A 27,975-nucleotide genomic window follows, 5' to 3' on the forward strand; every position below is an offset into this window, starting at 1 on the left:
GTGAGCCACCAGCCGGGCCCAATAGTTTTTTATTCCCCCCCCCCCCCCCCCCCGCTTTTTAGCAAATAAAGTATTTTTGAAGCCAAGCATGGGGATGGGGTGGGGGGTGTAAGGGAGCTCATGCCTGTAAACCTAGCTACTCAGGAAGGTGAGATCTGAGGATCATAGTTCGAAGGCAATCCAAGCAGGAAAGTCCATGAAACTCTTATCTCTAATTAAGCAGCAAAAAAAAAACCCCAACAAAACAAATACCCAAACCAAACACACACACACACACACACACACACACACACACAAAACCCAAAACAAATGGAACTGTGGCTCAAGTGGTAGAACACGAGTATTGAGCAAAAACACTAAGGTACAGTACTCAGGCCCCCAGTTCAATCCCCAGTACCAACACATACATACACACACACACAGTATTATTTGGGCGCCATAGACCCATTATGCAAAAGAAAAATAGAAACAAGAATTGTGGTATCAATTTATTAAATTAAATCATAGAAATAAGATCACAGGGCAGGATGTTCTTTTTCCATCAGGTTAGAGTCCTGAAGAGGAACACTCACTTGCTAGCAAAGGCCATAATCTGTTCCTGGAGTAAAATGGAACAAAGTAACACTGTCAGGTTGAACAGCTGTCAGGTGGGAGAATGGTGAAGAAATACCTTAAAATGAAATATCCAGAGTGATTAAGGCAACAACTTAGCAAAAGTCCCAGATAGATACTCCTTTCAAGATGCCTTGTTTTAGCGCAGATACATAATATGTAATATATATAATTATATATAAATTATATATAGCATATATAATCTATACTTTAAATTTTTTTTTTGTCAGTCGTGGGGCCTGAACTTGGCCTGGGCACTTTCCCTCAGCTCTTCAGCTCAAGGTCAGCGCTCTACCACTTGAGCCACAGCACCACTCCGGCTTTTTCTGCTTATGTGGTGCTGAGGACTCGAACCCAGGGCCTCATGCATGCAAGGCAAGCACTCTACTACTGAGTTACCTTCCCAGCCCCTGGAGGTGTTTCCCCCCACCCCCTCCAAGTCCATCCTCAGCAAGAATGGCGAAGTCATAGTGGCCTCTTACTTTGAGAGGAGACACTGCATTAGTGGCCTGTAAGCCCCAGGTCCTGAGCAGCACCAATGGTATGGCACTGGTAGAGTAAAGCCTCTTTAGGAAGTCTGTAGCAGCCAAAAGAGCAGTGTTGTGACGCTGCCTCTCTGTCTCGTAACTTGTGAGGTGGCTCATGGAGCCTAGGGGAAAGAGGAAAGGTCAAATCCCTAACAATCATCATGTCCATCCCATCTAGACACCAATGACCATCACAGGGTTCTGATCTTTACCTATATGACCTCAGGATACCCAAACCCTTACCTAAGTCTTTCCCATTGAAGGCTGCAGCACTAAGATGACAGACCAAGCTGGAGATATCCCCAAAGCCCATGTTAACACCTTGTCCTGCCAGTGGATGGACTCTGTGGGCTGCATCACTAGAAAGAAAGCAGCATTCAGGTGTGGCCTCCAGCAACAATGTGAAGGGAGAGGCCCTGCTTTAGCCTATCTTACCCAATGAGTGCGACTCGGGGCCGGACGTACTCAGCAGCATGGCCCAGCCCCAGAGGAAAGAGAACTCTGCTTTTGGCATCCACCCGGGCTACACTTGGTGGTAACTGGCGAGCGGAGACCTTAGTGGGCTTCAGAAGGGTGACTGCATACTGCAACATGGTCCCGGCTGAAGTGATGAAGTCTGTGTGGTTTGCATCACTCCACTGAGCATCGGTAGCACAAAGGAGAAAGGTGAAAATTGACCAGGGATTAGTAGGGAATTAATAGCTCCACAAGGAGTGGGGTGCTGGTGGTTCACACCTGCAATCCTAGCTCCTCAGGAGGCTGGGACTTGAGGACTGCAGTTTGAAGCTAGCCCGGGCAGGAAGGTCTGTAAGACTCTTATTTCCAAATAGCTACCAGAAAACTAGAAGTGGCACTCTGGCTCAAAGTGGTAAAGCGCTAGCCTTGAGCAAAAGAGCTCAGGGACAGCAATCAGAGCCTGAATTCAAGCTCCATAACTAACAAAAAGAAAAAAGAAAAAGCCCCCAAAACAAAAAACCCTTGATAAGGAAAAATAACATATTTACCTAACATATTTAAACTGATCATGACCAGTTATCTAGGAATGCAGGCCTGCATGTTCAGTTCCTTCTATTCTTACTGCTACCACACAGCAGTGGAGCAGCAATTCTTCAGCATGAAATGCCTAGTGAGGTAGTGTAGTGAGCTTGGTTGAAAACATGAGCTCCAAGGGCCTGTGTGATGCACCCAGCTATGTTACTAGCTCTTTAACCTCAGGCAAGTTCAAATCTCTAATTGAAGATAAAACTAGTACCTACCTCCAAGGTTTACTGAGTTAAATAACTATGTGTAAAACTCTAACCTGAACCTGATAAGTACCCTAAGAATGTTACCAATTATTACTACTATTTAAGCTGCAAAATTACTGTTGCCTTTTATTATCTATAGATTGTGCCTACTCTAGAATGATTATTACCATTTGTTGAGGACCTACAATATTTTAGCTATGCATTCTACATGAATTTCCTTAGTTTGGACTGAAGTAGCTGGAAAAGGAAGTACTCACGAAGGCGGAGTTAATGGCATCCACGAACTCTTCCTCATCCATGCTGACCAGCTTGGCTGCATGGTCATGGGATGTGGACCACACCAAGGAACTCAAGGTGTCTGAAAGCTGTGTCAAAAGAATATTGTCCAAGCATAGAAGTTCTCTGAAATTGGGGGCTCTGCCATAAAGGAAAATGGGAGGGGAACTGGAGATACTCCCTTGAAATCAAAAGAAAGGCTGAGAAAAAGGGCTTCCTAAAGAGGAAAGCGGGGTGGGTGCCTTTGAGTAGAATGGCGAAGGACCTCTTACCGGGAGCAGAGCAATAGGACCAGAGGGAAGAAATCGCTGCCAGGCTACATTATTTTCTGTGGCCTACAAGAGAGAGGAGAACGTTTTTGTTTTTGTTTTGGCGGTTGTGGAGCTTGAACTCTGGGCCTGGGTGCTGTCCCTCAGCTCTTCAGCTCAAGGCTAGCACTCTACCACTTGAGCCACAGTGCCATTTCTGGCTTTTTCTGTTTATGTGGTGCTGAGGAATCAAATCCAGGGCCTCATACATGTGAGTTTAGCACTCTACGACTGAGCCACCTTCCCAGCCCAGGAGAATGGTTCTTGTGAGCAGAGTAGATTGGCTAGGATTATGATTCCAGATGGAAGCTCTGGATCTCACCTCTGATAAATGCAGGGTAGCCACAACTGCGGACTGGTCATAGTTCCAGCTAATGTTCTGGATACCTGCAGCCTGCCGAACTCCTGAGTTGTGACCATCAGCACCAATCTGTGGGGAGAGGAAAGTCTGGTCAGTCTGACAAGTGCTTCATAAAATCAAACTGCCCCACAAGTTTCTCTCTTTCCCCTGAAGTTTTCTCTAGTCTCAACAGTTATGGCAGGACACATTTTATCAGGCCTGTTCTGCTCATAGTGGGATACAGGAGTCGCACTGCAAATATATAAACTCAGCTTGAGCTAATATGTAAACAAGTGCAGGCAAATGGACATCTAACCCAAGAGGTGCCAGCCATAGCGTGAACTCAGGCAGCTTTTCCTCATATTTGAACTAGAACAGGGGAGGCACTGGAATGGCAGCCATGTAAAAAGCAAAGCTGACAAACAGGGGAAAGATGAGATCCACAAGGAGGTGAACGACACCAGGACTCATGAGAAGGAAAGAACAGCTTCAATCCAGAATTGAAAAAAGCATGGCTTGCTTTTATTGTTCTTTTTTGTGCTGGTACCGAGGCTTGTACTCGGGGCCTAGGTGCTGTCCCTAGGTTTTATGCTCAAGGCCAGCTGCCCACCATCCCACTTCCAGCTTTTTGCTAGTTCATCAGAGAATTTCCTGCCTCACAGAATTTCCTGCCCAGGCTGGCTTTGAGTTGTGATCTTCAGATCTCAGCCTCCTGAGTAGCTAGAATTACCAGTGCCGGGCAGCTGTCATAACCCTCTAACACCCGAGACTATCTTGAGTTGCCTTGAATATGTACTAGTCATTATCTAACCAAAATCCTTACCTAAAGTAGCTTAGTTCTAAATCTAGAAGCCCCAGAAGGTATATCATGCAAGATCCCTGCCAAAATAAGAATCTTCAACTACCAACAATTTGGTCTGGAGGGTGCTGCCATCACCTAGGGTAATATGGACCCAAGGACTGGAGTCTGCCATGGAAAATGGACCAGGCCAGGCATAGCCAACAGCTTTGCTCCTGTAGAGAACTGTCACTCGGTCTGGGGAGATCAAAAGACAAAGAAAAAAAAGTATTAGAAAAGTGGGCCACATGGCTGAGGAAAGAACTATAAGTAAATGGAAAGCAAGATCCCAGGACGGCAATATCTTGTGATTTACTGTCCTATAAGAAAAAAGGATTTGAAAAGCAACAACAACAAAAAAGGGGCAGTAGGTATTGGTGGCTCATGCCTGTAATCCTAGCTATCCAGGAGGCTGAGATCTGAGGATTGCAGTTTGAAACATGCCTAGGCAGGAGAGTCCATGAGACTATCATCTCCAATAACCATATGAAAACTGGAAGTGGAGCTGTGGTTCAAGGTGGTAGAGCATTAGCCTTGAGCAAAAGATTTCAAAGACAGTGCCCAGCTCTGAGTTCAAGCCCTATGACTGGCGGGGAGAGGAGGGAAGCAAATAAATAAACAACCCAAGAGACACGTCAAAGGGTTGGAGACAACTCCAACGTCTACCACTGATGACAGAATAAATAACATTTGGTATGTCTGCATAACTGAACACCATTTGCAATAAAAGGGGATGAAGTTCATATATGAGCCTCAAAAATATGCCCCAAGAGAGGTCTGTTTCATTCCACTTATATGAATTGTCCAGAATAGGAAATCTAGAAAGATGTAATCAGATGAGTGAGAGGCAGGGTTCTGGGGAGGAATGAAGAATGGCCATAAATGGGTATGAACTTTCCTTCTGACTCAGGTTCCTAATGACTGACGCAAATGTTCTAAAGTCACAGTGGTGAGGTGTGTGGGACACTATAAATATAGCACAAGTCACTGACTGGTATACTTCCAATGGGTGAATTGTATGAAATACACTGACTAGAAATAAAGCTGCTAATAAAAAAAGAAAGATAACCAGCACAGGATTTCTTCACAGTGGACATTTAGTATTTCTAAAAGGGAGCTTTCTTCTAAGGCAGGTCATTTCCCTCCCAGAGAGTAAGCAGAAGATGGATGAGATGGTGCCTCACCAGACACAGCTTCCAACTGTTTAGTGAGAGCATGCATGATGACGTCGTTCTCCACTACATAGCCCATGTCATCTAAATTATCCTTATCGAACATTATCAAGGCCTCTGAGCAGGCATCCCACACCTTGAAACACAAAAGGAAAGTCTGCATTAAAACTAAGGGAAAAGAAACATACTTCAAACATACATAAAGTATCATTTCACCAAGAGTAGAAAATCACAAATTGTCAGCTACTCTTGCAGGAGATATTCCAGAATGCTTCCTTCCCCTCCATCTTGCCCCGAACCTACTTTGAACTTTGATTCAATTCACAGAAAACCTACAGAACAGACTCATATCTTGCACAAAGACACTTCACCAAAAGTGAAAGGGTAAAGGAGGCACCTGCATTCGCCGGAAAGGTCTGTATCTCATGTTGCAGATGTGGTCCCAAGCACCAAAACCTACAAAACAGAAGATCTATGCACCACCACTACGGGGACCTGGGCTCTCTATCTCTCCATCCTGTTAAGATGGTTTCCAGTGTTCTCTTGTTTGGCTAGGAACTAAGCTACTCTGTTCCCTCAGTCTAGATTATAGAAGCCACATCATGTTAAAGTCTGGGAAAACTACACCTATGTTCTTTTCTTCACCACTTCATTAAACACTCCAAAGGCTTTTTAGCTTTGTGCTACTGGGTGGTGCATGGTATTGCATTCAGTCACTACCTGAATCACACTTCTAGTCCCTTTTTGCATTGGTTATTTTTAATGTGCAGGAGGTCTTTTTTTCTGGGGGAGAAGGGCTCAGTTATGGGGCTTAAACTCAGGGCCTAGATGCTCTGAGCTCCTTTTATTCAAGGCTAGCGCTCTACCACTTTAAGCCACAGCTCCACTTCATTTTCTGGGTGTTCAGGGAAAATAAGTCTCAGTTCCTGTCCAGGCTTTGAGCCATGATCCTTAGAACTCAGCCTCCTGAGTGGCTAGGATTACAGTCATGAGATAGCAGCACTGGGCCATGGTCTTGCTTTATGCTTTGTTTCCCTGGCTCACCGAGGATAACGGGTGTATAGCCTTGTGACCAGCCACTCTACTTCCCCTGTAGGTACCATAACCTGTGTGCCCCTAGGCCAGCCATTGGTTCAGTTGGAGTCTCACTGACACCCGCCGCCCCCCCCCCCCCCATCATGGGGCTTGAACTCTGGGCCTGGGAACTATCTTTGAACTCTTCATCTCAAGGCTAGAGCTCTACTACTTGAGCCACAGCCCTACTTCTGGTTTTCTGGTGGTTAATTGGAGATAGGAATCTCACCAACTTTCCTGCCCAGGCTGGCTTTGAACCACAATCAGATCTCAACCTCCTAAGCAGCTAGGATTACAGGCATGAGCCACCACCGGCACCCAGCTCACTGACTTTTATGCCCTGGCTGGCCTCGAACCACAATCTCCCAATCTCTGACTCTCAAATAGCTAGGCTTATTATAGGCTTGAGCTACTATGTTCAATATTTATTTTACTCTTAATGCCATTAAGTAGATTTATTCTTTGAGTATTATTTACTGGGTACCTAGCAGATCCTAGCTACTCAGAAGGCTGAGATTTAAGGATCTGGCTTTGAAACTGGCACAAGTAGACAAACTCAAGAAGTTCTTATTTCAATTAACCAGCAAAGAGCTGGAAGTAGATGTGTGACTCAAATGGTAGAGCACCTGCCTTGAGTGAAAGAGCTAAGCAAGCACGTGAGTCCTGGAGTTCAATCCTCAGTACGGACACAAATAAAAAAAAAGGGCAAAGTCTCTCCTTCTTACAGCTGACATTCTAGTTAGAGAGAGGCAAAACCAAACTAATGTCAGGTAGCAGTAAGTGTTATAAAGAATAAAGGAATAGGAAGTGGCACTTTAGCTAAGGTAGTAGAGCGCTCGCCTTGAGCTGAAGAGCTGAGGGACAGCGCCTAGGCCCAGAGTTCAAGCCCCACGACCAAAAAAAGAATAAAGGAATATAAGAGACTAGAGATAAAGGAAAAGTTTACTTTTGATGGAATGGGAGTAATATCTGGCAGAGACCTTAGAACCCATTCTGTGTGCACACACTTTTAACCCAAAATACATTTTAACATGCCAGCTCCTCTACTTTCTTGAAGGCTGGCTTGGAATGGAGAGTGATGTTTACAATTAGTTCAGATAGGCTCAGCCTACCTGACATTGCAAGTTTATCTATAATGGGTCCACGTCTCCACGATGTTGAGAAAAGAAGGTTCAGAATCATCATCTTCAACTATGCCTACCACTCCCAGCCTGTGTAGTGAGCTCCCACGCAGATGCTGTGACTGCGCTACAGGATGCCCTAGAATGAAGTTGAACCTGGCAGAGCAATCTACTCACTATTCAGAAGTGTTGCAGACCCAAGGGAAATAGTGCTGACCCTGTTGCTGTAAGTTTCTGGCAATTTCTCCAGTTTTTTCTTTGGACCTGCTTCTAGCAAGAGGATTTTCTTGTCATGAAAGTGAATATCATATCCTGAAAAGAGAGGGGGAGGAGGGGAAAGCAACATTTGCTATTATTTTAGGAAAGCCAAGAATTAGGGTAAGTATTGATAACAACAATGTACCATACATTTTAAAAAGCCAGAGCTGAGCACTGGTGGCTCACATCTGTAATCCTGGTTACTCAGGAGGCTAAGATCTGAGGATCACATTTCAAAGCCAGCCAGGGCAGGAAAGTCCCTGAGACTCTTCTCTCTAATTAATCATCAGAAAACAGAAGTAGCGCTGTGGCTCAAGTGGTAAAGCGCTTGCCTTTAGCTGAAGAGCTGAGGGACAGTGCCCAGGCCCAGAGTTCAAGCCCCACGACCAACAAAAAAAAAAAGCCAGAAGGGACTCAGGCACTGATGGCTCATGTCTGTAATCCTAGCTACTCAGGAAGCTGAGATCTGAGAATAGCAGTTGGAAGCCATACTGGGCAGAAAAGTCCCTGTGGGATTCTTATCTCCAATTAACCACTCAAAAGTTCAGGCCCACAACCAACCAAAAAAAAACAACCTTAAGTGGCCCTATGGCTCAAGTGGTAGAGTGATAGCCTTGAACACAAAGAGGCTCAGGGACAACGCCCAGGACCTGGGTTCAAGACCCAGAATGGGCAAAAAACAAAAACTTTGGACTTCATTACTAAACAATCAACTTGTAGCATGATTACGAGAGAGAGAGAGAGAGAGAGAGAGAGAGAGAGAGAGAGAGAGAGAGAGATCAACCGCCAGGCACCGATGGCTCACGCCTGTAATCCTAGCTACTCAGGAGGCTGAGATCTGAGGATCTTGGTTCAAAGCCAGCCCAGGCAGGAAAATCCGTGAGACTCTTACCTCCAATAAACCACTAGAAAACTGGAAGTGGTGCTGTGGCTCAAGCGGAAGAGCACTGACCTTGAGCTGAAGAGCCGAGGGGCAGGGCCCAAGCCCAGAGTTCAAGCCCCACAACCGAAAAAAAAAAGAAAAAGAAAAAGAAAAAGAAAAGAAAAGAAAATTCATCAACCTTTATTCCTTTTTTTTTTTGCAGGGGGTTGGGGGAGTTCTGGGTTTGAACTCAGGGCCTCCCACAAGAACTCTACCATTTGATCCATACCTCCAGCCCCTCTACTCTTTAAAAAAAAAAATGGTTTCAAATCTAAATGAGAAGAGAGAGAGGCACCATTACCACACAGCAGGAAGTATGAAAATCAAAGCGGCTCCTGGAACTGGAGGCTGTGGAGAAGGACCCTGCTGCTCTGTGGGCAGCAGCTCTACCACAAGGAGGAGTACAGACCTGGGCCAAAGGGACTGCCTTCTACTTCTCACCGTCTGGACATGATTCCAGGGTAGTGCTGCACTGTGTGATCCCACATCCCACGAGTGTTCTTCACACTAGACCTGAGACTTTCTCCCCTGGGCACATGTCAGCTGCTTTTTCCTTCCTCTGAGAACTTGCATTTTATTCTTCCTTTAATTTTCTGGGGTTTGAATTTTATTTTTTAGCTATTTAGTGTAACGTTAGAAAAGTTAAAGCAAACATACTAGAGAACAGGGGCTGGGAAGGTAGCTCAGTGGTAGAGTGCTTATCTTGCATGCATGAGACCCTGGGTCCGTTTCCTCAGCACCACATAAGCAGAAAAAGCCAGAAGTGGTGCTGTGGCTCTAGTGGTAGAGCACTAGCCTTGAGCTGAAGAGCTGAGGGACAGTACCCAGGCCTAGAGTTCAAGCCCTAGGACTGGCATAAATAAATAAATACAAAAAAAAATCTGTATCTGTAACATATTTCAGTGGAGAGGCTTAAATAACATGGAATTTAACTCAATGCTAGATAATATTCTCCTCCCTGCCACCCTCAAGGCTGGTGCTCACTAACGCTTGAGCTACACCTACATTTCTGGTTATTTGCTCATTAACTGCTGGCAAGAGTCTCAGACTTTCCTGCCCGGGCTGGCTTCAAACCATGATCCTAGATCTCAGGCTCCGGAGTAGCTGGAACTACAGATGGGAGCTCCCGGCTCCCGGCTATAAAGATGTTTTTTTTTTTAAGCAAAACAAAAACAAAACAACAACAAACGAAACACCTAGCCCAATGCTCCAATGTGTAGCGCCTCAGCACGGTGCTCACAACTAAGTTACCAGGGCAGGCTTCGCCCCAGGACTCGCAAGCCCCGCCCACTTTTGACCCTAAGTGATTGCAACTCCCGGGAGCAGCGCCGCTCGTCCCGGAGCCTCCGCGCCTCCAGGACGGCAGTGACCACCGCTGGGCCGAGGACTCTGGCTCTGTGAACAAAACACGCAGTTCTTCCCGCGACCGGCCCAAATCGGCCTCTAGATGCCCTTACCCAAGGCACAGGCCATGGCAGCGCCCACCAGGCCTCCGCCGGACACCACCACGTCGTACACATTGTCTGCTGAGGCGCGTGACCACCGCCGGCAGGAGACCAGAGGGCTCCGGCATGCAGCCGCCGGCCGTGCCCCCCACCGCCTCACGCCGAGCCGGGCGGCCATGCTGCAGTCCACCCCGCGGTTCCAGGCGTTCCGCCAGGCCCGCCGGACTAGTACTTCCGGAGCAGAGTCTTCCAATCCCGTGCTGCGTCTGTGAGACAGGAAGTGATACCCGCGGAGGAACTAGACCAATCAGAAAACGATCCTCGGGCCTTTGGGAGAAAGGGGGAGTGGCGGGCGCTGTCCGGCCGCCAACGCTGCTGTCACTGAGGCGGTCGCCGCGGCCCCGGCTCTGCCAGGCGGAGAAGATGACGGTGGGGAGGCCTGCGGGAGCCCCCGAGGGCTCCGAGAGCGGCGGTCAGGTGAGGCGAGAAACCAGAAGGGAGAAAGTAAGACTGCAACGGGTAGAGAAGGTCTTAGAAACAAAAGTGTTTGGCGTTGCCATGGAGACAAGACGGCAGGGTGGTGTCGAGGGCGGGTGGCATTCAAACCCAGGGCGTTTGGTCTCAGGGCAGAATTCTTCCCCAGGTTTAAGACCATAGCAGTGACACCCAGCTGTTTTGTTTTTTTAAATTTTCTCTCAACTACCCTGTACCCTGTAGTAGAATTGTACTCATTTTATAGAAGAGACAACTGAGGCTGAGAAATTAAGAACTTTGGCCCTAGCAAGGCACTGATGGCTCATACCTGTGATCCTAGTTACTCAGGCGTCTGCGATCTGAGGACCCAGGTAAAATGCCAGCACATGCAGAAAAGTCTGTGAGACTCTTATCGCCAATTACCCACCAAAAAGCCAGAAATGGAGGCATGGCCCAAGGGGTAGAGTGCCAACTTGGAATTGTAAACTGTAGAATTTATATCCCAATGAGGCTGTATTTTTTTAAGTAAGAAGTCTTGGCATTATGGTGCATACTTATAATCTCAGCTACTCAGAAGGTGGAGGCAGTTGGATGAGGAATTGGAAGCTAGCTTAGGCAAAGTAGTGAGAACCCATCTCGAAAACAAAATAAAATCAAAAGAGCTAGGGGCATGACTCAATTGTAGAATGTCTAGGTTTAATACCTCAACACTGGAAGGAGAAAGTAAAAAGAGAAAGGGAGTGAGAATGGGAAAGAAGGAAAGGAAGGAGAGAGGGAATAAATAATAATACATAATATAAATAACAATAAATATAAGTAATATATAATAACTACAAATAATAATATAAATAATAATACATAAATAAATGTAATTAATTAGGCATGGTGGTCCATGCATGTGATCTCAGCTATTCCAGAAGTGGAGATAGGAGGATTGCAGTTTAGAGCCACCAGAAAATTAGTGAGGGCTAGGCAAGTGGCTCAGTGGTAGAGCCCTTGCCTTGAATGCATGAGGCCCTGGGTTCAATTCCTCAGCACCACTTAAGCAGAAAAAAACAAAAAGTGGCATTGTGGCTCAAGTGGTAGAGCACTAGCCTTGAGCTGAAGAGCTGAGGGACAGCGCCCAGGCCCAGAGTTCAGGCCCACGACTGGACCCAGAAAAAAAAAAGAAAAAGAAATGTACTCATTATCTTGCCCATGTAATTGTAACCCCTCTGTACAGTATTTTCACAATAAAAAAAAAAAAAAAGAAAGAAAGAACATGAGAGCTGGGCGCCGGTAGCTCACACCTATAATCCTAGCTACTCAGGAGGATCTGAGGATCGAGGTTCAAAGCCAGCCCGGGCAGGAAAGTCCGTGAGACTCTTATCTCCAATAAACCACTAGAAAAACCAGAATTGGTGCTGTAGCTCAAGTGGTAGAATGCTCGCCTTGAGCTGAAGAGTGCAGGGACAGTGCCCAAGTCCAGAGTTCAAGTCCCACGACTGACCAAAAAAAAAAATAACGATACAAAAGGAAAATTGCCAGTACCAACACATACGCGCGCGCGCGCGCACACACACACACACACACACACACACACACACACACACACACACACACACACACACACACACACACACACACACACACACACACACACACACACACACACACACACACACACACCCTATTGTTTTTGTCTAACTTGGTGTCACGTGTCTGTAATCTTGGCACTCAGGAGGCTAAGGAAGGAGAAGGCAGAGTTTGAGGCTAGCTTGGACCATATAGCAAGATCCTGTATCAAAAAAGAAAAAAGAAAATAGAAGGAAAGAGTGAGGAAGAAAGGGAAGAAGAAAGAAGAATCTAATGTTCTTTACAGTATCACAGCTAAACCTTAGAGAGCCAGGAGTCACCTAAAAGACAGCAGTGGCCTGCCCTCAAATAGTTTCCCTTCTGCAACCATTTCAAACTCTGGCTCCATCCCTGCCTCCCTACAGACATCTCATGCCAGCCACTGTCGTCTGGCTACACTGACCTGATTTCCACTGCTGCAAAACTCATTTGTTTCCTCCCAGAACACTGCCTTAAGACCTTTGCATTAGCTGTTCATTTAACCAAGAACCCCTTTACCCCAGATCTTCTTCCTGTGGCAATTCCAAATTCCTCCACAGTGAGAATAAAAATGAGCTCTAGGGCTGGGAAGGGGGCTCAGTGGTAGAGCACTTGCCTTGCATTCATGAGGCCCAGGTTTGATTCCTCAGCACCACATAAGCAGAAAAAGCCGGAAGTGGTGCTGTGGCTCAAGTGGTAGAGCGCTAGCCTTGAGCGGAAGAGCTGAGGGACAGTGCCCAGATCCAGAGTTCAGGCCCCACAACAGACAAAAAAAAAAAAAAGCTCTAGACGGCAGAAGTACAGACATCCCTGACTTACAATGGTTCCACTTAGGACTTTACAAGTGGAAAATGATGCATACCATGAAGGCTGGATAGCACTCTGGAATCAGCACACAATCATGAATGAGAACAATGAATACAGTGTCTTGTGTTGCTGAGCTACAGTGTTTGGTAGGTTAGGTGTAATCAATGAATTTGTGAGTTCTAGTATTTTCAGCTTATAATGAATGGATTTATCTGGTTATAACTCACACACTAAGTTAAAGAGCATCTGCATAACTCAAACTGTGGCAGACAACTAGGCCAGCAGTATTTCCTTGGGAGAATAATGTAGCCATAGACTCACTCGTATCTCCTTTGCTAAGCAAAAGTGCCTACTTATCAATTGCTTACCCTTCCCTGCTTTGTTGTTCTTGCCTCTTTAACAGCCATTTTCACTTTTCCACACCTTACTGTTTTAAGTGGAAAACTGCCAGTGTATGACAGCATCTGTGCAGAGCTGATCTCTTCCCTCTCAAACCCTTCTCAGAACCAAGCAGGACAAGCTACAAAATCTATCTCCTCCCACAAGTTCCCAATGATTTTCCATGATGTACTGCAACAAATTAACCTAATTATTAATTAGGCATATTAACCAAAGTTCATTCCCTGTAGACAAACAAGAGAAGGAAAAAGAGCCCGGCGCTGGTGGCTCATGCCTGTCACCCTCAGCTCTCAAAAGACTGAGAGATGAGAATCCAAATTTAAAACCAGCCTGGGGAAGGATAGTCTGTGAGATCCAAAGTTTGTGAGATTCTCATCTCCAATTAATCACCAAAAAGCTGGAAGTAGAGCTGTGGCTCAAATGGTAGAGCACTAGCATTAGGCAAAAAAAAAAAAGCTCAGGGACAGCACCCAGGCCCTGAGTTCAAGCCCGAGAACAGCACCAAAAGAGGAGAAGGGGGAAGGGGAGGGAGGGCAGAGAGAGGAAGGTGAGGAGAAAGGGAGGAGAGAGGAAAGAGAGTACAGTGTGGCTAAGGTCATGGGGAGGATTCCTGGACACTCAGTGTAGCATGCATGGTGCAAATGAGCTTCTTCCTCTAGCAGTGATTTCTGCATTGAATGGAGGAAGGAACTAGCTTTAGCTGTTTACGAAATTCTCCTGATTCTTCAGCCAAGCACAGCCATAAAATTCCAAGTTGTAAAATGGCTTCAGAACAAAGAAACACATCTTATTTTTCCTTTGCTCCTTCCTAATCCTTAATATACTGATACTTATTCAACATGAAATGAAGGTAGTTTTTGAAGATCTTTGAGATTATTGACTAACCCACAGTTTATTTCTATTCCATCTTAGATATTTCCTCCCAAATCTTCCTCAGACACTGAACCAGAAGATGAGCTGGTTTTGCCCAGGGCCGGCAAACTGCATGATTTCCTCAGCCCAGAGGAGGAGACGGATTCTACTTCAGACTCCATTGGGAGCTTTTATGAGACTCTACAGACTCTAAAGCAGAAGGGAAGATTGGGTCTGTTGGAGACTTTCTTTCAGTCTGACTCAGAAAGTGATGAGATCAGCTCTGAAGATAATGAAGACCTGGAGAGTTTCTTCCAAGACAAAGGCAGGGGGAAGCCGCAGGTCTGGCTCCCTGGGTCTCTGAGGTAAGGTGCTGCAGTAGGTGGCTACCCCTGTCCACCACTCCAGGCAAGTCATGCCATGTCTCCAGGCCTCCTCCTCTTCATCTCAAGTAAGGGACTACTGCTGTAACTTGCCACTTATCTAGGCTCTACAGCAGAGGATCCAGCCAAGTGTTCTGTGATTCCTACTCAGCAGTCCTAAATCACTTTGGGCACTGTGTACATCAGTGAAGCCCTAGAACTGATTAAAGGGAGACCTTTCCTAAACATACTTCCCCTAAAAATGACAAGTTCCACTGACCTTGGCCAACTCTGATCTATGCATGTGGACTTTATCTCATTTAATATTTGTTCTCTCTTTTTTTTTGTTGTTGGTCAAGGGGCTTGAACTCTGGGCCTGGGCACTGTCCTTGAGCTCTTCAGCTCAAGGCGAGCACGCTACCACTTGAGCCACAGTGCCACTTCCGATTTTCTAGTGGTTAATTGGAGATAAGAGTCTCATGGACTTTCCTGCCTAAGCTGGCTTTGAACAGCAATCCACAGATCTCAGCCTCCTGAAGAGCTAGGATGACAGGAATGAGCTACTGGCACCCAACACCTACTAAGTAGATACTATTTTTTGTCATCTACAGATGAGAAAATTCAGAACTTCAAGGTCCAAATTGGATTTCTAACCAAAATCCCTGCTGTCCTTTACACTGTTTTCTCTCTCATATAGAAGATGGCTTTGAAAAGTTCCCATTGCCTGTGGGAAGGAGGGAGGCCTCAATGGGAAGGTTCTGGGCATGGAGGCTGTGAAGCTCTGCTGTTAGGCTGAGACACCACTTGTGATCTTCTGGGCACAGAGGCTTGTGGGGAAGGGAGGGAGGACCAGGGAGGGGCCAGGCTTCCCAAGTTTCTTGTCTACCTACAGGTCTGCTTTCTGTCTCTCCGCCAGGCGTTGTAGCTCCCTGAGCAGCCTTCCCTCTGACGTTCCCAGGCGTGAGGCTCAGCCACCCTCAGGCTCTGCACCTCCTTCCCAGCACAGAAGTGTCAGCTCCTGGGCATCCTCCATCACTGTCCCTCAGCCATTCCGCATGACACTGCGTGAGGCCCGGAAAAAGGCCCAGTGGCTGGCCTCGCCTGCCTCTTTTGAACAGGAGAGGCTGCAGGCCCAGAGGCAAGGCCAGGAGGAGGCTGAGTGCCACCGGCAGTTCCGGGCACAGCCTGTGCCTGCACATGTCTACCTGCCCCTTTACCAGGAGATCATGGAGCGCAGCGAGGCTCGGCGGCGGGTGGGGATCCAGAAGAGAAAGGAACTTCTCCTCTCATCCTTGAAGCCTTTTAGCTTTCTTGAGAAGGAGGAACAGCGAAAAGAAGCTGCTCGAAAGAGAGACTTGGCTGCCACAGCTGAGGCCAAGGTCCCCCAAAAGAAAGCCACCAGAAGGATCCCCAAGTCTATTCTGGAGCCAGCACTTGGGGACAAACTTCAAGGTAAAGATACCCTTGCCATCTTGCTGCCTCCGGCCTGAGGTCCCCAGAGACACTGTTGAGGATTTAGTTAGGGTTCAGAGTCACCCTGGAGATAGCTGTTTATGTGCACCAACCAAAGCCTGCACATTCTGTGCAGGCCAGGAGGGAGGGTTGGGTCTGTTGATATGTCAGGGAGCCCTGTGAGGTCGTCCAGCCGTCCCCCAAAACTCCTGGAGACTTGGCTCAGGAGTACATGGGAAGGAGCAGAGACCACGACACACCCAAGGACCAGCTAAGGCCAGTGCCAACTCCAGCCAGATACCCCTAGGAAAGCACCCAGCCTCCTATCTACACACACACACACACACACTACATACACACACACACATGCATATACACACACACGCATGTACACACTCATGCACTCTCTGATGGGAGCACCCAGAGAAAGTGACACCAGGCCGGGTACCAGTGGCCTGTAATCCTAGCTACTCAGGATGCTGAGATCTGAGGATCGAGGTTCAAAGCCAGCCCAGGCAGGAAAGTCCGTGAGACTCTTATCTCCAATACACCACTCGAAAACCGGAAGTGGCACTGTGGCTCAAGTGGTAGAGCACTAGCCTTGAGCTGAAGAGCTGAGGGACAGCGCCCAGGCCCACAGTTCAGGCCCCATGATCAACCAAAAAAAGAAAGTGACCACCAGAGCTGACTGTGTGAAGAAGCATAGCCAATTTGCTAATGAGGAGAAGGTGGAGCTGGAGGCAAGAGGAAGCCAAGAAAGTTACAGAAGAGGAAGAATAGGGGGGCGGGGTCTTGTCCCTACCTCAGAAATGTGGATTTCATTCCAAGGGCACTCAAGAACCACTGACAGGTTTGATACAAGATATCTCATGATGATTTTGTGTAATCCAGAAAGATCACTCTGATTTCTGCATTAGATAATAAGGGTGGCAAGACTGGCTGGTTCTTCCTTCTGCTTTGCCTCTCAAGAAGAAATTATAGCTGAACACTTGAAATCATAGCTATTTAAGAGGCTGAGATCTAAGGATCATGGTTCAAAGCCAGCCCAGGCAGAAAAGTATGTGAGACTCTTACCTCTAACAAATTATCCCACCCCTATTCCCACCCTTCCCCCAAAAAAGACAAAAATGGAAGTGGAGCTGTGGTTCAAGCGGTAGAGTACTAGCCTTAAGCAAAAGCAGCTTAGGGTGCTGGGAACTGGTGGCTCACACCAATAATCCTTGCTCCTTAGGAAGCTGAGATCTGAGAATCAGGGTTCGAAGCCAGTCCAAGTTCAGTCTAGTTCAAAGCCCCCTGGCCAAAGAAAAGAAAAGAAAAGAAAAAAGCAGCTTAGGGACAGTATCTAGGCCCTGAGTTCAAGCCCCAGACTTACACACACACACACACACACAAATGTCTGAGCCAGGTGCAGTAGTATATGCATGTAATCTTAGCTACTCAGGAGCCTAAAGCAGGAGGACCTTGAGTTGGAAGCTAGCATGAGCTGCATAGTGGGAACCTGAACAACTACTAAAACTTCTCCAGACCTTTAGTGTACTGCTTGCTCTCTCCTCACCTATCACTGTCCTGACTCTTCCTCCACAGAAGCTGAGCTCTTCAGGAAAATTCGCATCCAGATGAGGGCCCTGGACCTACTCCAGATGGCCTCTTCCCCTATCCGCTCCTCTAGCAGCCGGGCTGACTCCCAGCCCCGCACAGCCACCCGCACTCAGGAAGAAAAGCTCAGCTTTCTGCAGACTGAATTTGGATTCCAGCCTCGGGTGAACCCTTCTGTCCCTGACTATGAGGCCCTGTACAAGGCCTTTCAGAGAAGAGCTGCCAAGAGAAGGGAGACACGAGAGGCAACTCGTAACAAGCCCTTCCTGCTGAGGACTGCCAACCTGCGCCATACCCCACGGCCATGCGATACTCCTGCCACCAGAGAGAGCAAGGTAAGAGTCCAGACAGGTGTCTGGGGCTTGTTCCAGGTCTTAAAGGAAAGCACTTCCAGTACTGAGACCTGAGCTCAAGGACTTGTGCTTCTTGCTTAGCTTTCTTTAGTATATGCCAGTCCTGGGGCTTGAATTCAGGGCCTTGGTGTTGTCCCTAAGCTTTTTTGCTTAAGGCTAGTGCTCTACCACTTGAGCCACAGCTCTACTTTTAACTTTTTGGTGGGTAGAGATGCAAATCTCACAGATTTTCATGCTAGGGCTGGTCTCAAACCATGATGCTCAAATCTCAGCCTTCTGAGTAGCTAAAGATTATGAGCCACTGGCCTCTGGCTTATTCTATTTAATTTAAAAAATTAAGAACAAAAAAAAACAACAGCTCAATTGGAAGCAGATCCACATTCTTGTAATCCTAAAACTACAGGAATCCTCCCTCGTTCATCCCTCTCTGTAGAGAGATTTTGCAGAAAAATGTCTGGGAGCCAGTGAATTGTTTATATTGTTTATATTCCCTTCCCAATACCAAAGAACTCCTCTCATTGTACTCCAAGCTACTCAGGAGGCTGAGATCTGGGGATCACTGTTCAGAGTCAGCCAGGCAAGAGAGTCTGTGAGAATCTTATCTCCAATTATTTATCAAAAAGCTGAAGGTGGAGCTGTGGTCAAGTAGTAGAGCACTAGTCTTAAGCACAGAAGCTCAGAGATCGTGATCATGTCCTCAGTTTAAGCCCTAGGACTATGCTAAAAGAAAGAAAGAAAACTAAGCTGGGCGCCGGTGGCTCACACCTGTAATCCTAATCCTAGCTACTCAGGAGGCTGAGATCTGAGGATCAAAGTTCAAAGCCAGCCCGGGCAGGAAAGTCTGCGAGACTCTTACCTCCAATAAACCACTAGAAAACCAGAAGTCCGCTGTGGCTCAAGTTGGCAGAGCATTCGACTTGAGCTGAAGAGCTGAGAGACAGCACCCAGGCCCAGAGTTCAAGCACCACAACTGACAAAAAAAAAAAGAAAGAAAACTTTATGCTTAACGTTCAAATCTTGGGTTAGTTGTTAAACTTGATCTCATTATGCTTGCTTTGTTCCCAGGGGAAAACAAAGAAAGCTTCTCATTTTCAGTCCTTTTTGGACGTGGACTCCTAGCTCAGATAGAATCTAATCACACCTGTGGTCCCACTGTAGCTCCCTTCTTTGCCTACAGGATTCCCCACAGCCACCAGCAACACCTCTGCCAAGGAGTCACTCTCTGAGTGGCCTTGCTTCTCTCTCGGCCAACACCCTCCCAGTGCACATCACAGATGCTACCAGAAAGAGGGAATGTGCAGTCAGGTAAGTAGTTAGGCTGCACAAGACTCGGTGCTCTAATCTTGGCTTAAATGCTGGAAGCCACCCTTCTGCTGGGCCTCTGCAAAGACACTTTTTTTTTTTTTTTGGTCAGTCATGGGGGTTGAACTCTGGGTCTGGGCTCTGTCCCTCAGCTCTTCAGCTCAAGGCCAGTGCCCTACCACTTGAGCCACAGCACCACTTCCAGCTTTTTTCTGCTTATATGGTGCTGAGGAATCGAACCCAGGGCCTCATGCATACAAGACAAGGTCTCTACCATTGAGCTAACTTCCCAGCCCTGCAAAAACACTTCAAGGAGTCCCAGGGTTTCTCTGATCAGGACAGGAATCTTGCCCTCATGTACAATGTCAAGGCTCGAGATCTCTTAGGGACCCTATAGAAATAAGAAAATAAAAATACAGAAAAACAAACAGCTACTGTTTTATGGAGTACAGTAGAGAGCACTGGGGGCATTGTGCAGCCAAGTAGACTCTTGTCTTTTAGAATAGATGCCTAAGATGAAACCTGAAGAATGAGGAATACACAAGACAATGCTGAAGAGAAAGAAGGTTCCAGACTGAACAACATGTAAAAGCCATATGTATTTTTGTTTTGTTTTTTGCCAGCCCTGGGACTTGAACTCAGGACCTGGGCACTGTCCCTGAGCTTCTTTTGCTCAAGGCTAGCACTGTCTACCACTTGAGTCACAGTGCCACTTTTAGCTTTTTCTGTTTATGTGGTACTGAGGAATCGAACCCAGAGCTTCATGCATGCTAGGCAAGCATTCTGCCACTAAGCCACATTCCCAGCTGCCCATACATGAAAGAGAAAAGTAGCCATGAGGAACAAAAATTCAGAGGGGCATGAAAAGCAGGTGGCTGAACTTGCTCAGAATTGAAATGCTCAGTAATTCATCTTGGGGAGATGTCAGAGTTTGCTAGGAAGCAAAAACTTTCCTTTCTTCCCTGGAAATCACATCCAGGGCCTTGTACGTGCTAGGCAAGTGCTCTAGGCTAGTTTTAGCTTTTGTGAGTGTGTTTTTTTCACTACTGGGGTTTGAACTCAGGGCCTACCTAAATAGGCCACTGAGCTACCAGCTCTATTTATTTGATTTGTGGTACTAGAGACATGTGGGCCACTCTACCAATCCCTTTTTTTGGGGGGGTCTGATCGTGGGGCCTGAACTCTGGGCCTGGGCGCTGTCCCTCAGCTCTTCAGCCTGGGCGCTGTCCCTCAGCTCTTCAGCTCAAGGCTAGCACTCTACCACTGGAGCCACAGCGTCACTTCCGGCTTTTTTCTTTTTTCTTATGTGGTGCTGAGGAATTGAACCCAGGGCCTCATGCATGCAAGGCAAGAGCTCTACCACTGAGCCACCTTCCCAGCCCCTCTACCAATCCCTTTTTGTGTTGGTTATTTTCAGGATAGGATCTTGCTTTTTATGCCAACTGGCCTGTACTATGAGCCTACTTCCTTCATTGCTGGGATGTCATGTGTGAACCACTGTGTCCAGCCACTGTACTTCTGCAGCTCAAGATGACAGGCGTGCACCACCAAGCTGAGCCATTCAAGTCTTGGCCTAGTTACTAAACTTGATCTCATTGATTATTACCTTGAGAACTTCGATATCCAAACTGGCCTCTAACTGTGAACCCCTGATAGACAAGTAACTAGAATAACAGGCTTGAGCCACCATGCTAAGTACACTGGTTGTTTTGGGGGTAGTCTCCCTTCTTGCTTATGTGTGTGCCTGGACTGAGATCTTCATATTTTTCACTTCCTGACATAAATGGGATAGAAGGCGGGCACTAGTACACCTAACATCTTCTGTTGAGATGGACTCTTAATTGACTTTTCTGCTTGGACTGGCCTAGAACCATGATTCTCTCAATCTCAGCTTCCCACAAATTAAGTGACAGACACACACTCCAAGCTATTCATTGAAAAGGGTGTTTGCCAGCCTCAAAACAATGCTCCTGATCTTAGCCTTACAAGTAGCTAGAATTAGAGCTGTTCTGGTACTGGGGCTTAGAGCCTCATGCTCTCACTCTGCTTTTTCACTCACTGTTGGCTATGACTTTCTAGCTTTTTGTTAACTAAAGATCAGAGTTTCTTGGGTTTGTCTGCCTGGGGTGATTCTGAACCAAGATTCTCAGATCTCAACCTCCAACCTCCTGAGAAACTAGGATTATAGCATGAGTTGCTGGAGCCAGCTCCTTGCTTTTAATTTTTCAGTAAGAAATTTGGCAGAGCTTGATTGAGTAGGCAAATGAGCAAGCATACAGGCAAATAGGCATGCAAACAGACAAGCAGAAAGGCAGAAACACACTCTAACATAGTGTGAGTGCTCAAAAGAAGAGACATTCTTTGTTTTATTTTTAACTCGTTATCAGACACAACTCTGGTATTGTTCTCATCAAATCAGCCCTCAGGAGTTTCTTTTCCACCAGGCCCCTGTGCTGCTGGTAAAGTCATCATGTATCAAGTATCTGAGCTTTGGGAAAGGACTTAATGCTAATACTTTTCAGTACCTTATTGTAAGACACCCAGGGAAGCGGCTAGAACCTCCCATGCTCCAGGCCCTCAACAGGAGTTACAGAAATAGAGTTAGGGTTTAAGAGATACTCCTTTCTCCCTCACATTTCATAGTTACTGAAACAGTTAAATGTATTAGTAACCTAAGGCCCAGGGAAACAGACTGGTTCTAATCCTGGCTTTTCCAATGGCATGATGGGTAATTTGTCTGACCCTCTCTTATTTACAGCGTCCTCCCTGATGCCATTCTTTACCTCATAAGGTACCTGTAAGGATGACATGACATGATGAAATGTAGTGGTGCTCGGTTCATAATTGGTAGGTCAGTAATTGCTTCCAAGTAGGTTGGAAGCCTAGGCAAGTTTGAATATTTCAGCTATTTAAAGATTTTTTTGTCAGTCATGGGGGCTGAACTCTGGGCCTGGGCACTGTGCCTCAGCTCTTCAGCTCAAGGCCAGCTTCCTGCCGGGCACTGGTGGCTCATGCCTGTAATCCTAGCTATTCAGGAGGCTGAAATCTGAGGATCACAGTTTAAAGCCAGCCTGGGCAGGAAAGTCCATGAGACTCTTATCTCCAATAAACCACTCGAAAACCGGAAGTGGTGCTGTGGCTCAGATGGTAGAGGGCTTGCCTTGAGCTGAAGAGCGCAAGGACAGCGCCCAAGCCCTATGACCAACAAAACAAAACAAAACAAAAGGCCATCGCCCTACCATTTGAGCCACAGTGCCACTTCTGGCTTTTTTCTGCTTATGTGGTGCTGAAGAATGGAACCCAGGGCCTCAGGCATGTGAGGCAAGCACTCTACCACTGAGCCAACTTCCCAGCCCTTAAGGATGTTTTTATTTCACATATTCCTCTGTTCAATGAATAAATCTCTCCTAGGGCAGAAAATTACTGGGTCTATATTGCTTAAAAGACCACCTGGGAATGTGGCTTAGTGGTAGAGTGCTTGCCTAGCATGCATGAAGCCCTGGGTTTGATTCTTTAGTACTACAGAAAAAGCTGGAAAGTGGTGCTGTGGCTCAAGTATTAGAGTGCTAGCCTTGAGCAAAAGAAGCTCAGGACAGTGCCCAGACCCTGAGTTAAAGCCCCATGATTGGTTAAAGCAAAAACAAAAACACTTAATCTACCAATTCTCTATCTTAGAATCTTTTTTTTTAAATAGAGATTTTAGTATAACAGGGTTATAGTAGAGGGAAATAGAACTATTGCCTGCTTCCTACGCAGAAAATGCTATGGTATATTATCTGCCCCATTCTAAAAAACAGCAACTGACTTTGCAGAGATTCCTACAATTATTTTACATATTCCCAGGTTTGTCATCTGTACTCTTTGATTCTCCCCTTTAGAACGTCACTTGAAAAAAAGGACAAAGCGGATGAAAGTATTCAGTGGTTGGAGAAGCACAAAAGAAAGTGTCAAGCCATGTCTAAATCAGTGGCCTTACGTGCAAAAGCCATGGATCCCCATAAAAGCCTGGAGGAAGTGTTTAAAGCAAAGCTGAAAGAGAATCGGTTAGTGTCCTTCATGTGTCAAAAGGGTGCCTGCAACAAATCACTGGCCTTGAAAATGTCAAAATGAAGTCATCAGAGCATGCTTTCATAATCACTAATCAATGCTTTTGTCAGGCAGTGAGCAATTAAAAAATATGCCTGGGAGTTACTCTGCTTAATTGGAAAGCATATTTTTATTTGTTTTGCCAGTGCTGGGGCTTGAACTCAGGGCCTGGGCATGTCCCTGAGCTTCTTTTGCTCAAGGCTAGCACTCTACCACTTGAGCCACAGTGCCATTTCTGGTTTTTTTTTCTATTTATGTGGTGCTGAGGAATCGAACCCAAGGCTTCGTGCATGCTAGGAAGCACTCTACCACTAAGCCACATTCCCAGCCCTGAAGGGTAGTTTTGATCATAAAAGACAAGTTTTTCTAGAAATCTTGTTAATTCCAGGAACAATGACCGCAAAAGAGCAAGAGAATATAAGAAAGAATTGGAAGAAATGAAGAAGAGAATACAAACAAGGCCCTATCTCTTTGAGCAAATTTCAAAGGTAAAATCAAACTGTCATTCATTTTCTTTCTGCTGTGGATAAAAGGTACTTTAGAAATTATGAGCCATTCTAGGGCTGGGAAGGTGGCTCAGTGGTAGAGCGCTTGCCTTGCATGCCTGAGGCCCTGGGTTCGATTCCTCAGCACCACATTAAAAAAAAAAGACGGAAGTGTCCCTGTGGCTCAAGGGGTAGAGCGCTAGCCTTGAGCTGAAGAGCTGAGGGACAGTGCCCAGGCCCAGAGTTCAGGCCCCACGACCAGACCCAAAAAAAGAGAAATTATGAGCCATTCTAATGGGTGGCTTTTAAGTTTTTCCTCAGGACTCAAGATAGTCAGTTCTGGGTCTTGAACTCAAGGTCTCTTTCTTGGCTTTTTCCACTCAAGACTGATGCTCTGCTACTTGAGTCACACCCCTACTTCCCGCATTTTTCTGGTCAATTGGAAACAAGTCTCATAGACTTTTCAAGATGGCTGGTTTTTGAATCCTGAACTTTTATGCTCAAGACTAGCTCTCTATGGCTTAAGCCTTCACCTATGGCTTTTTGGAGGTTAATTGGAAGTAAGAGTCTTGTGCATCTTCCTGCCTGGAGTTGTACCAGGATCTTCAGATCTCAGCCTCCTGAGTAGCTAGGATTATACGTTTGAGCTACTAGCACTCGGCTTATTGAATGTACTAAAGGCAGTTTACTTCCAATTTGTTACCGTTTAGTATTCCCAATGACATTCTGGTTGCTTTTAAATCTTAAATTTTTTTTTTTTGGTCGGTCATGGGGCTTGAGCTCTGGGCCTGCGCGCTGTCCCTCAGCTCTTCAGCTCAAGGCTAGTACTCTACCACTTGAGCCATAGCACCACTTCCAGCTTTTTTTTTGTTTTTTTTTTGGGGGGTGTCTGGTCGTGGGGCCTGAACTCTGGGCCTGGGTGCTGTCCCTCAGCTCTTCAGCTCAAGGCTAGCGCTCTACACTCGAGCCACAGCGCCACTTCCGGCTTTTTTTTTTGATTATGTGGTGCTGAGGAATCGAACGCAGGGCCTCATGCATGCAAGGCAAGCACTCTACCACTGAGCCACCTTCCCAGCCCAACTTCCAGCTTTTTCTGCGTATGTGATGCTGAAGAATCGAACCCAGGGCCTTGTACATGCAAGACAAGCACTCTACCACTGAGCCACCTTCCCAGCCCTTAAAATATTTTTAGTCCTTTTGTTTTGTCTCCCACAAATCTAAGTCCTTGCTTTTCAAAGTGGGGGTTTCCAAACTAAGTGTTAGAAGTACAGAATTGTAGGTCCCTGAAAGACCTGCCTTTTAAGAATATCCTGAGGGGGTTCACTTGCACACTGAAGCTCAAAACCACTCTCATGCCAATCTGTCTAGCACAGAGGTGGTAAAAGAGGAAATATAAGGATATTGTTTAGAGTTTTCTGGCAATTCAAGACACAGTTACAACTGGTATTTTCATTCACAGGACCTTGCCAGGAAAGAGGCAGAACAACAATATCGAGACACCCTGAAGCAGGTGGGACTGGAGGAAGATTTTGTGAGAAACAAGAGTCAAGGTAGCAGACAATGGAGGGAAGCCAAAGTCAAAGATTCTCCTAGGTAATCTGAGACGCTGCCTTCATACTGCAGCTCTAAGCTGACATATCCAGTAATGTCCCCAGAAGGAAACTTCAGAACAGCCACTAACACTTGACATTTGAAGAGCACGTCTGAATTTAGAATAGTATAGTTGTGAATAAAATCTAACCGTTCAATTTGAATCAGATCATTTTTCAGTTCTTAATGCTGAGTCAGAAGTATTTATTTTTAGGGGAAAAAAAATCACATATACCCATTTGTTTTGTTGTTTTTGGTTGTGGGCTTGAACTCTGGGTGTAGGCACTGTTCCTGAGCTCTTCAGCTCAAGGTGAGTACTCTATCATTTTTTTTTCTTTTTTTTTGGGGGGGGGAGGGGGGGGTCCGGTTGTGGGACCTGAACTCTGGGCCTGGGCGCTGTCCCTCAGCTCTTCAGCTCAAAGCTAGCGCTCTACCACTTGAGACACAGCGCCACTTCCGGCTTTTTTCTTTTTTTTGCTTATGTGGTGCTGAGGAATTGAACTCAGGGCCTCATGCATGCAAGGAAAGCGCTCTACCACTGAGCCACCTTCCCAGCCCGAGCACTCTTATCATTTAAGCCACAGCAGCACTTCCAGTTTTCTGGTGGTTGAGGTCTCACATTCTTGCCTGGGCTGACTTTGAACCATGATCCTCAGATCTCAGCCTCCTGAGTAGCTAGAATTACAGGCATGAGCCACCAATGCCCAGCATATATGTTTTTTAAGTAAAAATTTTAAAATATTCAATTTTTTATAAAATGAAGTAATCTTTCTAGGCAACTCATTAGCCCCACTTCCTTTATGATTCATTTTGATATTGTCTAAGTCAAAGGGAAAGAGAGTATCTTCTATTATTCTCAACTGTGGTTTTATTTTTTTTTTATTTTTTCTTTCCTTTTGTGCCAGTCCTGGGATTTGAACTCAGGGCCTGGATGCTATCCCAGAGCTTTGTTTTTTAGTTCCCTTTTTACTGGTGGTTAATTGAAGATAAGTCTCACAGGCTTTCTTGCCTGAGCTGGCTTTGAACCCCAGTCTTCAGCTCTCAGCCTCCTGAGTAGCTAGGGTTATAGGCCTGAGCCACTGGCACTCAATTTTGTTTTTCCTTTTTTTTTTGGAGTCCTGTCATGGGGCCTAAACTCAGGGCCTGAGTGCTGTCCCTCAGCTCTTCAGCTCAAGGTTAGCGCTCTACCATTTGAGCCACAGTGCCACTTCCGGCTTTTTTCTTTTTGCTTATGTGGTGCTGAGGAATCAAACCCAGGGCCTCAGGGATGCAAGGCAAGTGCTCTACCACTGAGCCACCTTCCCAGCCTTCAGTTTTGTTTTCTTAAGTCCAGATAGTCCTCCTTTTAATTCCTGTTTTCATCCAGAAATGTCCCTTTATAGCTTCTGTAGTCAAAATGTTAAGGCCATTCTTAAACTTTGCAGTGCTTCCTTTAACTTAAAAATGTTCTGTTCCATCATTTTTTCCATTATTTTGTAGCATGCATGGGACTACAAAACTTGGCATCAAGTATCCACAGAAGGATTTAGAAGCATCACTAGAATTGCCTACAGGCCCCAAGAAAGAAGTAGAAGAGGACCTGTATCATGAATCACTGCACAACCTCGAACTACTTGCTTAATCGGCCCACTTAGCTTTACTGCTCTTGAACATCATCAAGCAGCTAACCATGAGTTCAGTAAAGTCAGGAAAAACTTGGATTTGGGGCATGGCAACTGTTAGAAAATAGGAAAAAGTAACAGATGACTGAGCAGTTCCAGGGAATCAAAGTGGAAAAGCTCAGGGTGGGGGGGGTCAGCCAGAGATAAGGCTTCTTTCGTCTGGCATTTGAATATGTATACAAGACAGGGCACAAGGCCAAATGCCTATCCAAGCTGGTTAGAAAACATAGAGGATTGAAAGGGCAGGGTTTAAAATGAGAGTAGACTAGAGAGTACAAACCCTGTTGGAATATAAGTCCAGACTTGCCAGGACAACCATATTTTCAGTATAAGTCAAAAATTTGCATGTTGGTAATTAAGATTTAGATATATTGTATAGGTAAAATAAATCAGTTTATCAGATTCAGCTCATGGGAGATAACAAAGTTGTAACCTTACCACATGTTCTTTCGTGCCCAACACCTGATATTTTGGGCCAGGTAGTTTCTTGTTGATGACTAGGGGATAGAACTGTACTGTACATAGTAGGATGCAACATCCAAGGCCTCTATCCATTGGATGCCTGTAACGCCCCTCTTCTAGTTATGACAACCAAAAATGTCTTCAGGTATTGCCAAAATGCACCCTAGGAAGCAAAGTTGTCCCAGGTTGAGAATCAAGGCTCAGTACCAAAGTAAGGCTACAAGAAACAAAAACTGGTGTTTTAAGAATACAAGTAGAGGGCTGGGAAGGTGGCTCAGTGGTAGAGCGCTTGCCTTGCATGCACGAGGCCCTGGGTTCAATTCCTCAGCACCACATAAGCAAAAAAGAAAAAACCGGAAGT

General features: G+C 46.1%; 2 protein-coding genes across 2 annotated transcripts; one reads left to right on the forward strand and one right to left on the reverse strand.

Annotated features, from left to right (window-relative positions):
• Positions 1 to 475: 475 nt before the first annotated feature.
• On the reverse strand, positions 476 to 10,352 carry Coq6 (coenzyme Q6, monooxygenase). The gene is made up of 12 exons (XM_042692524.1): positions 10,153 to 10,352; positions 7,693 to 7,827; positions 5,718 to 5,776; positions 5,333 to 5,456; positions 4,216 to 4,346; positions 3,293 to 3,400; positions 2,935 to 2,997; positions 2,644 to 2,751; positions 1,575 to 1,777; positions 1,383 to 1,498; positions 1,095 to 1,261; positions 476 to 598 (listed from the first exon to the last, which is right to left on the reverse strand). The coding sequence occupies exons 1-12, from the start codon at positions 10,316 to 10,318 to the stop codon at positions 569 to 571; spliced, it is 1,410 nt and encodes a 469-aa protein (XP_042548458.1). The 5' UTR covers positions 10,319 to 10,352; the 3' UTR covers positions 476 to 568.
• A 179-nt stretch (positions 10,353 to 10,531) lies between these two features.
• Fam161b (FAM161 centrosomal protein B) lies at positions 10,532 to 27,866 on the forward strand. Its single transcript, XM_042692672.1, has 9 exons — positions 10,532 to 10,617; positions 14,326 to 14,630; positions 15,520 to 16,079; positions 17,664 to 18,010; positions 19,206 to 19,333; positions 23,209 to 23,373; positions 23,805 to 23,904; positions 25,361 to 25,494; positions 26,971 to 27,866. Exons 1-9 carry the CDS (start codon positions 10,564 to 10,566, stop codon positions 27,110 to 27,112), a joined length of 1,935 nt encoding a protein of 644 aa, XP_042548606.1. The 5' UTR covers positions 10,532 to 10,563; the 3' UTR covers positions 27,113 to 27,866.
• The last annotated feature ends 109 nt before the right edge of the window (positions 27,867 to 27,975 follow it).

The sequence above is a fragment of the Dipodomys spectabilis genome, unplaced genomic scaffold, assembly GCF_019054845.1.
Source record: "Dipodomys spectabilis isolate Male_0828 unplaced genomic scaffold, ASM1905484v1 ptg000157l, whole genome shotgun sequence".
Classification (NCBI taxonomy): domain Eukaryota; kingdom Metazoa; phylum Chordata; class Mammalia; order Rodentia; family Heteromyidae; genus Dipodomys; species Dipodomys spectabilis.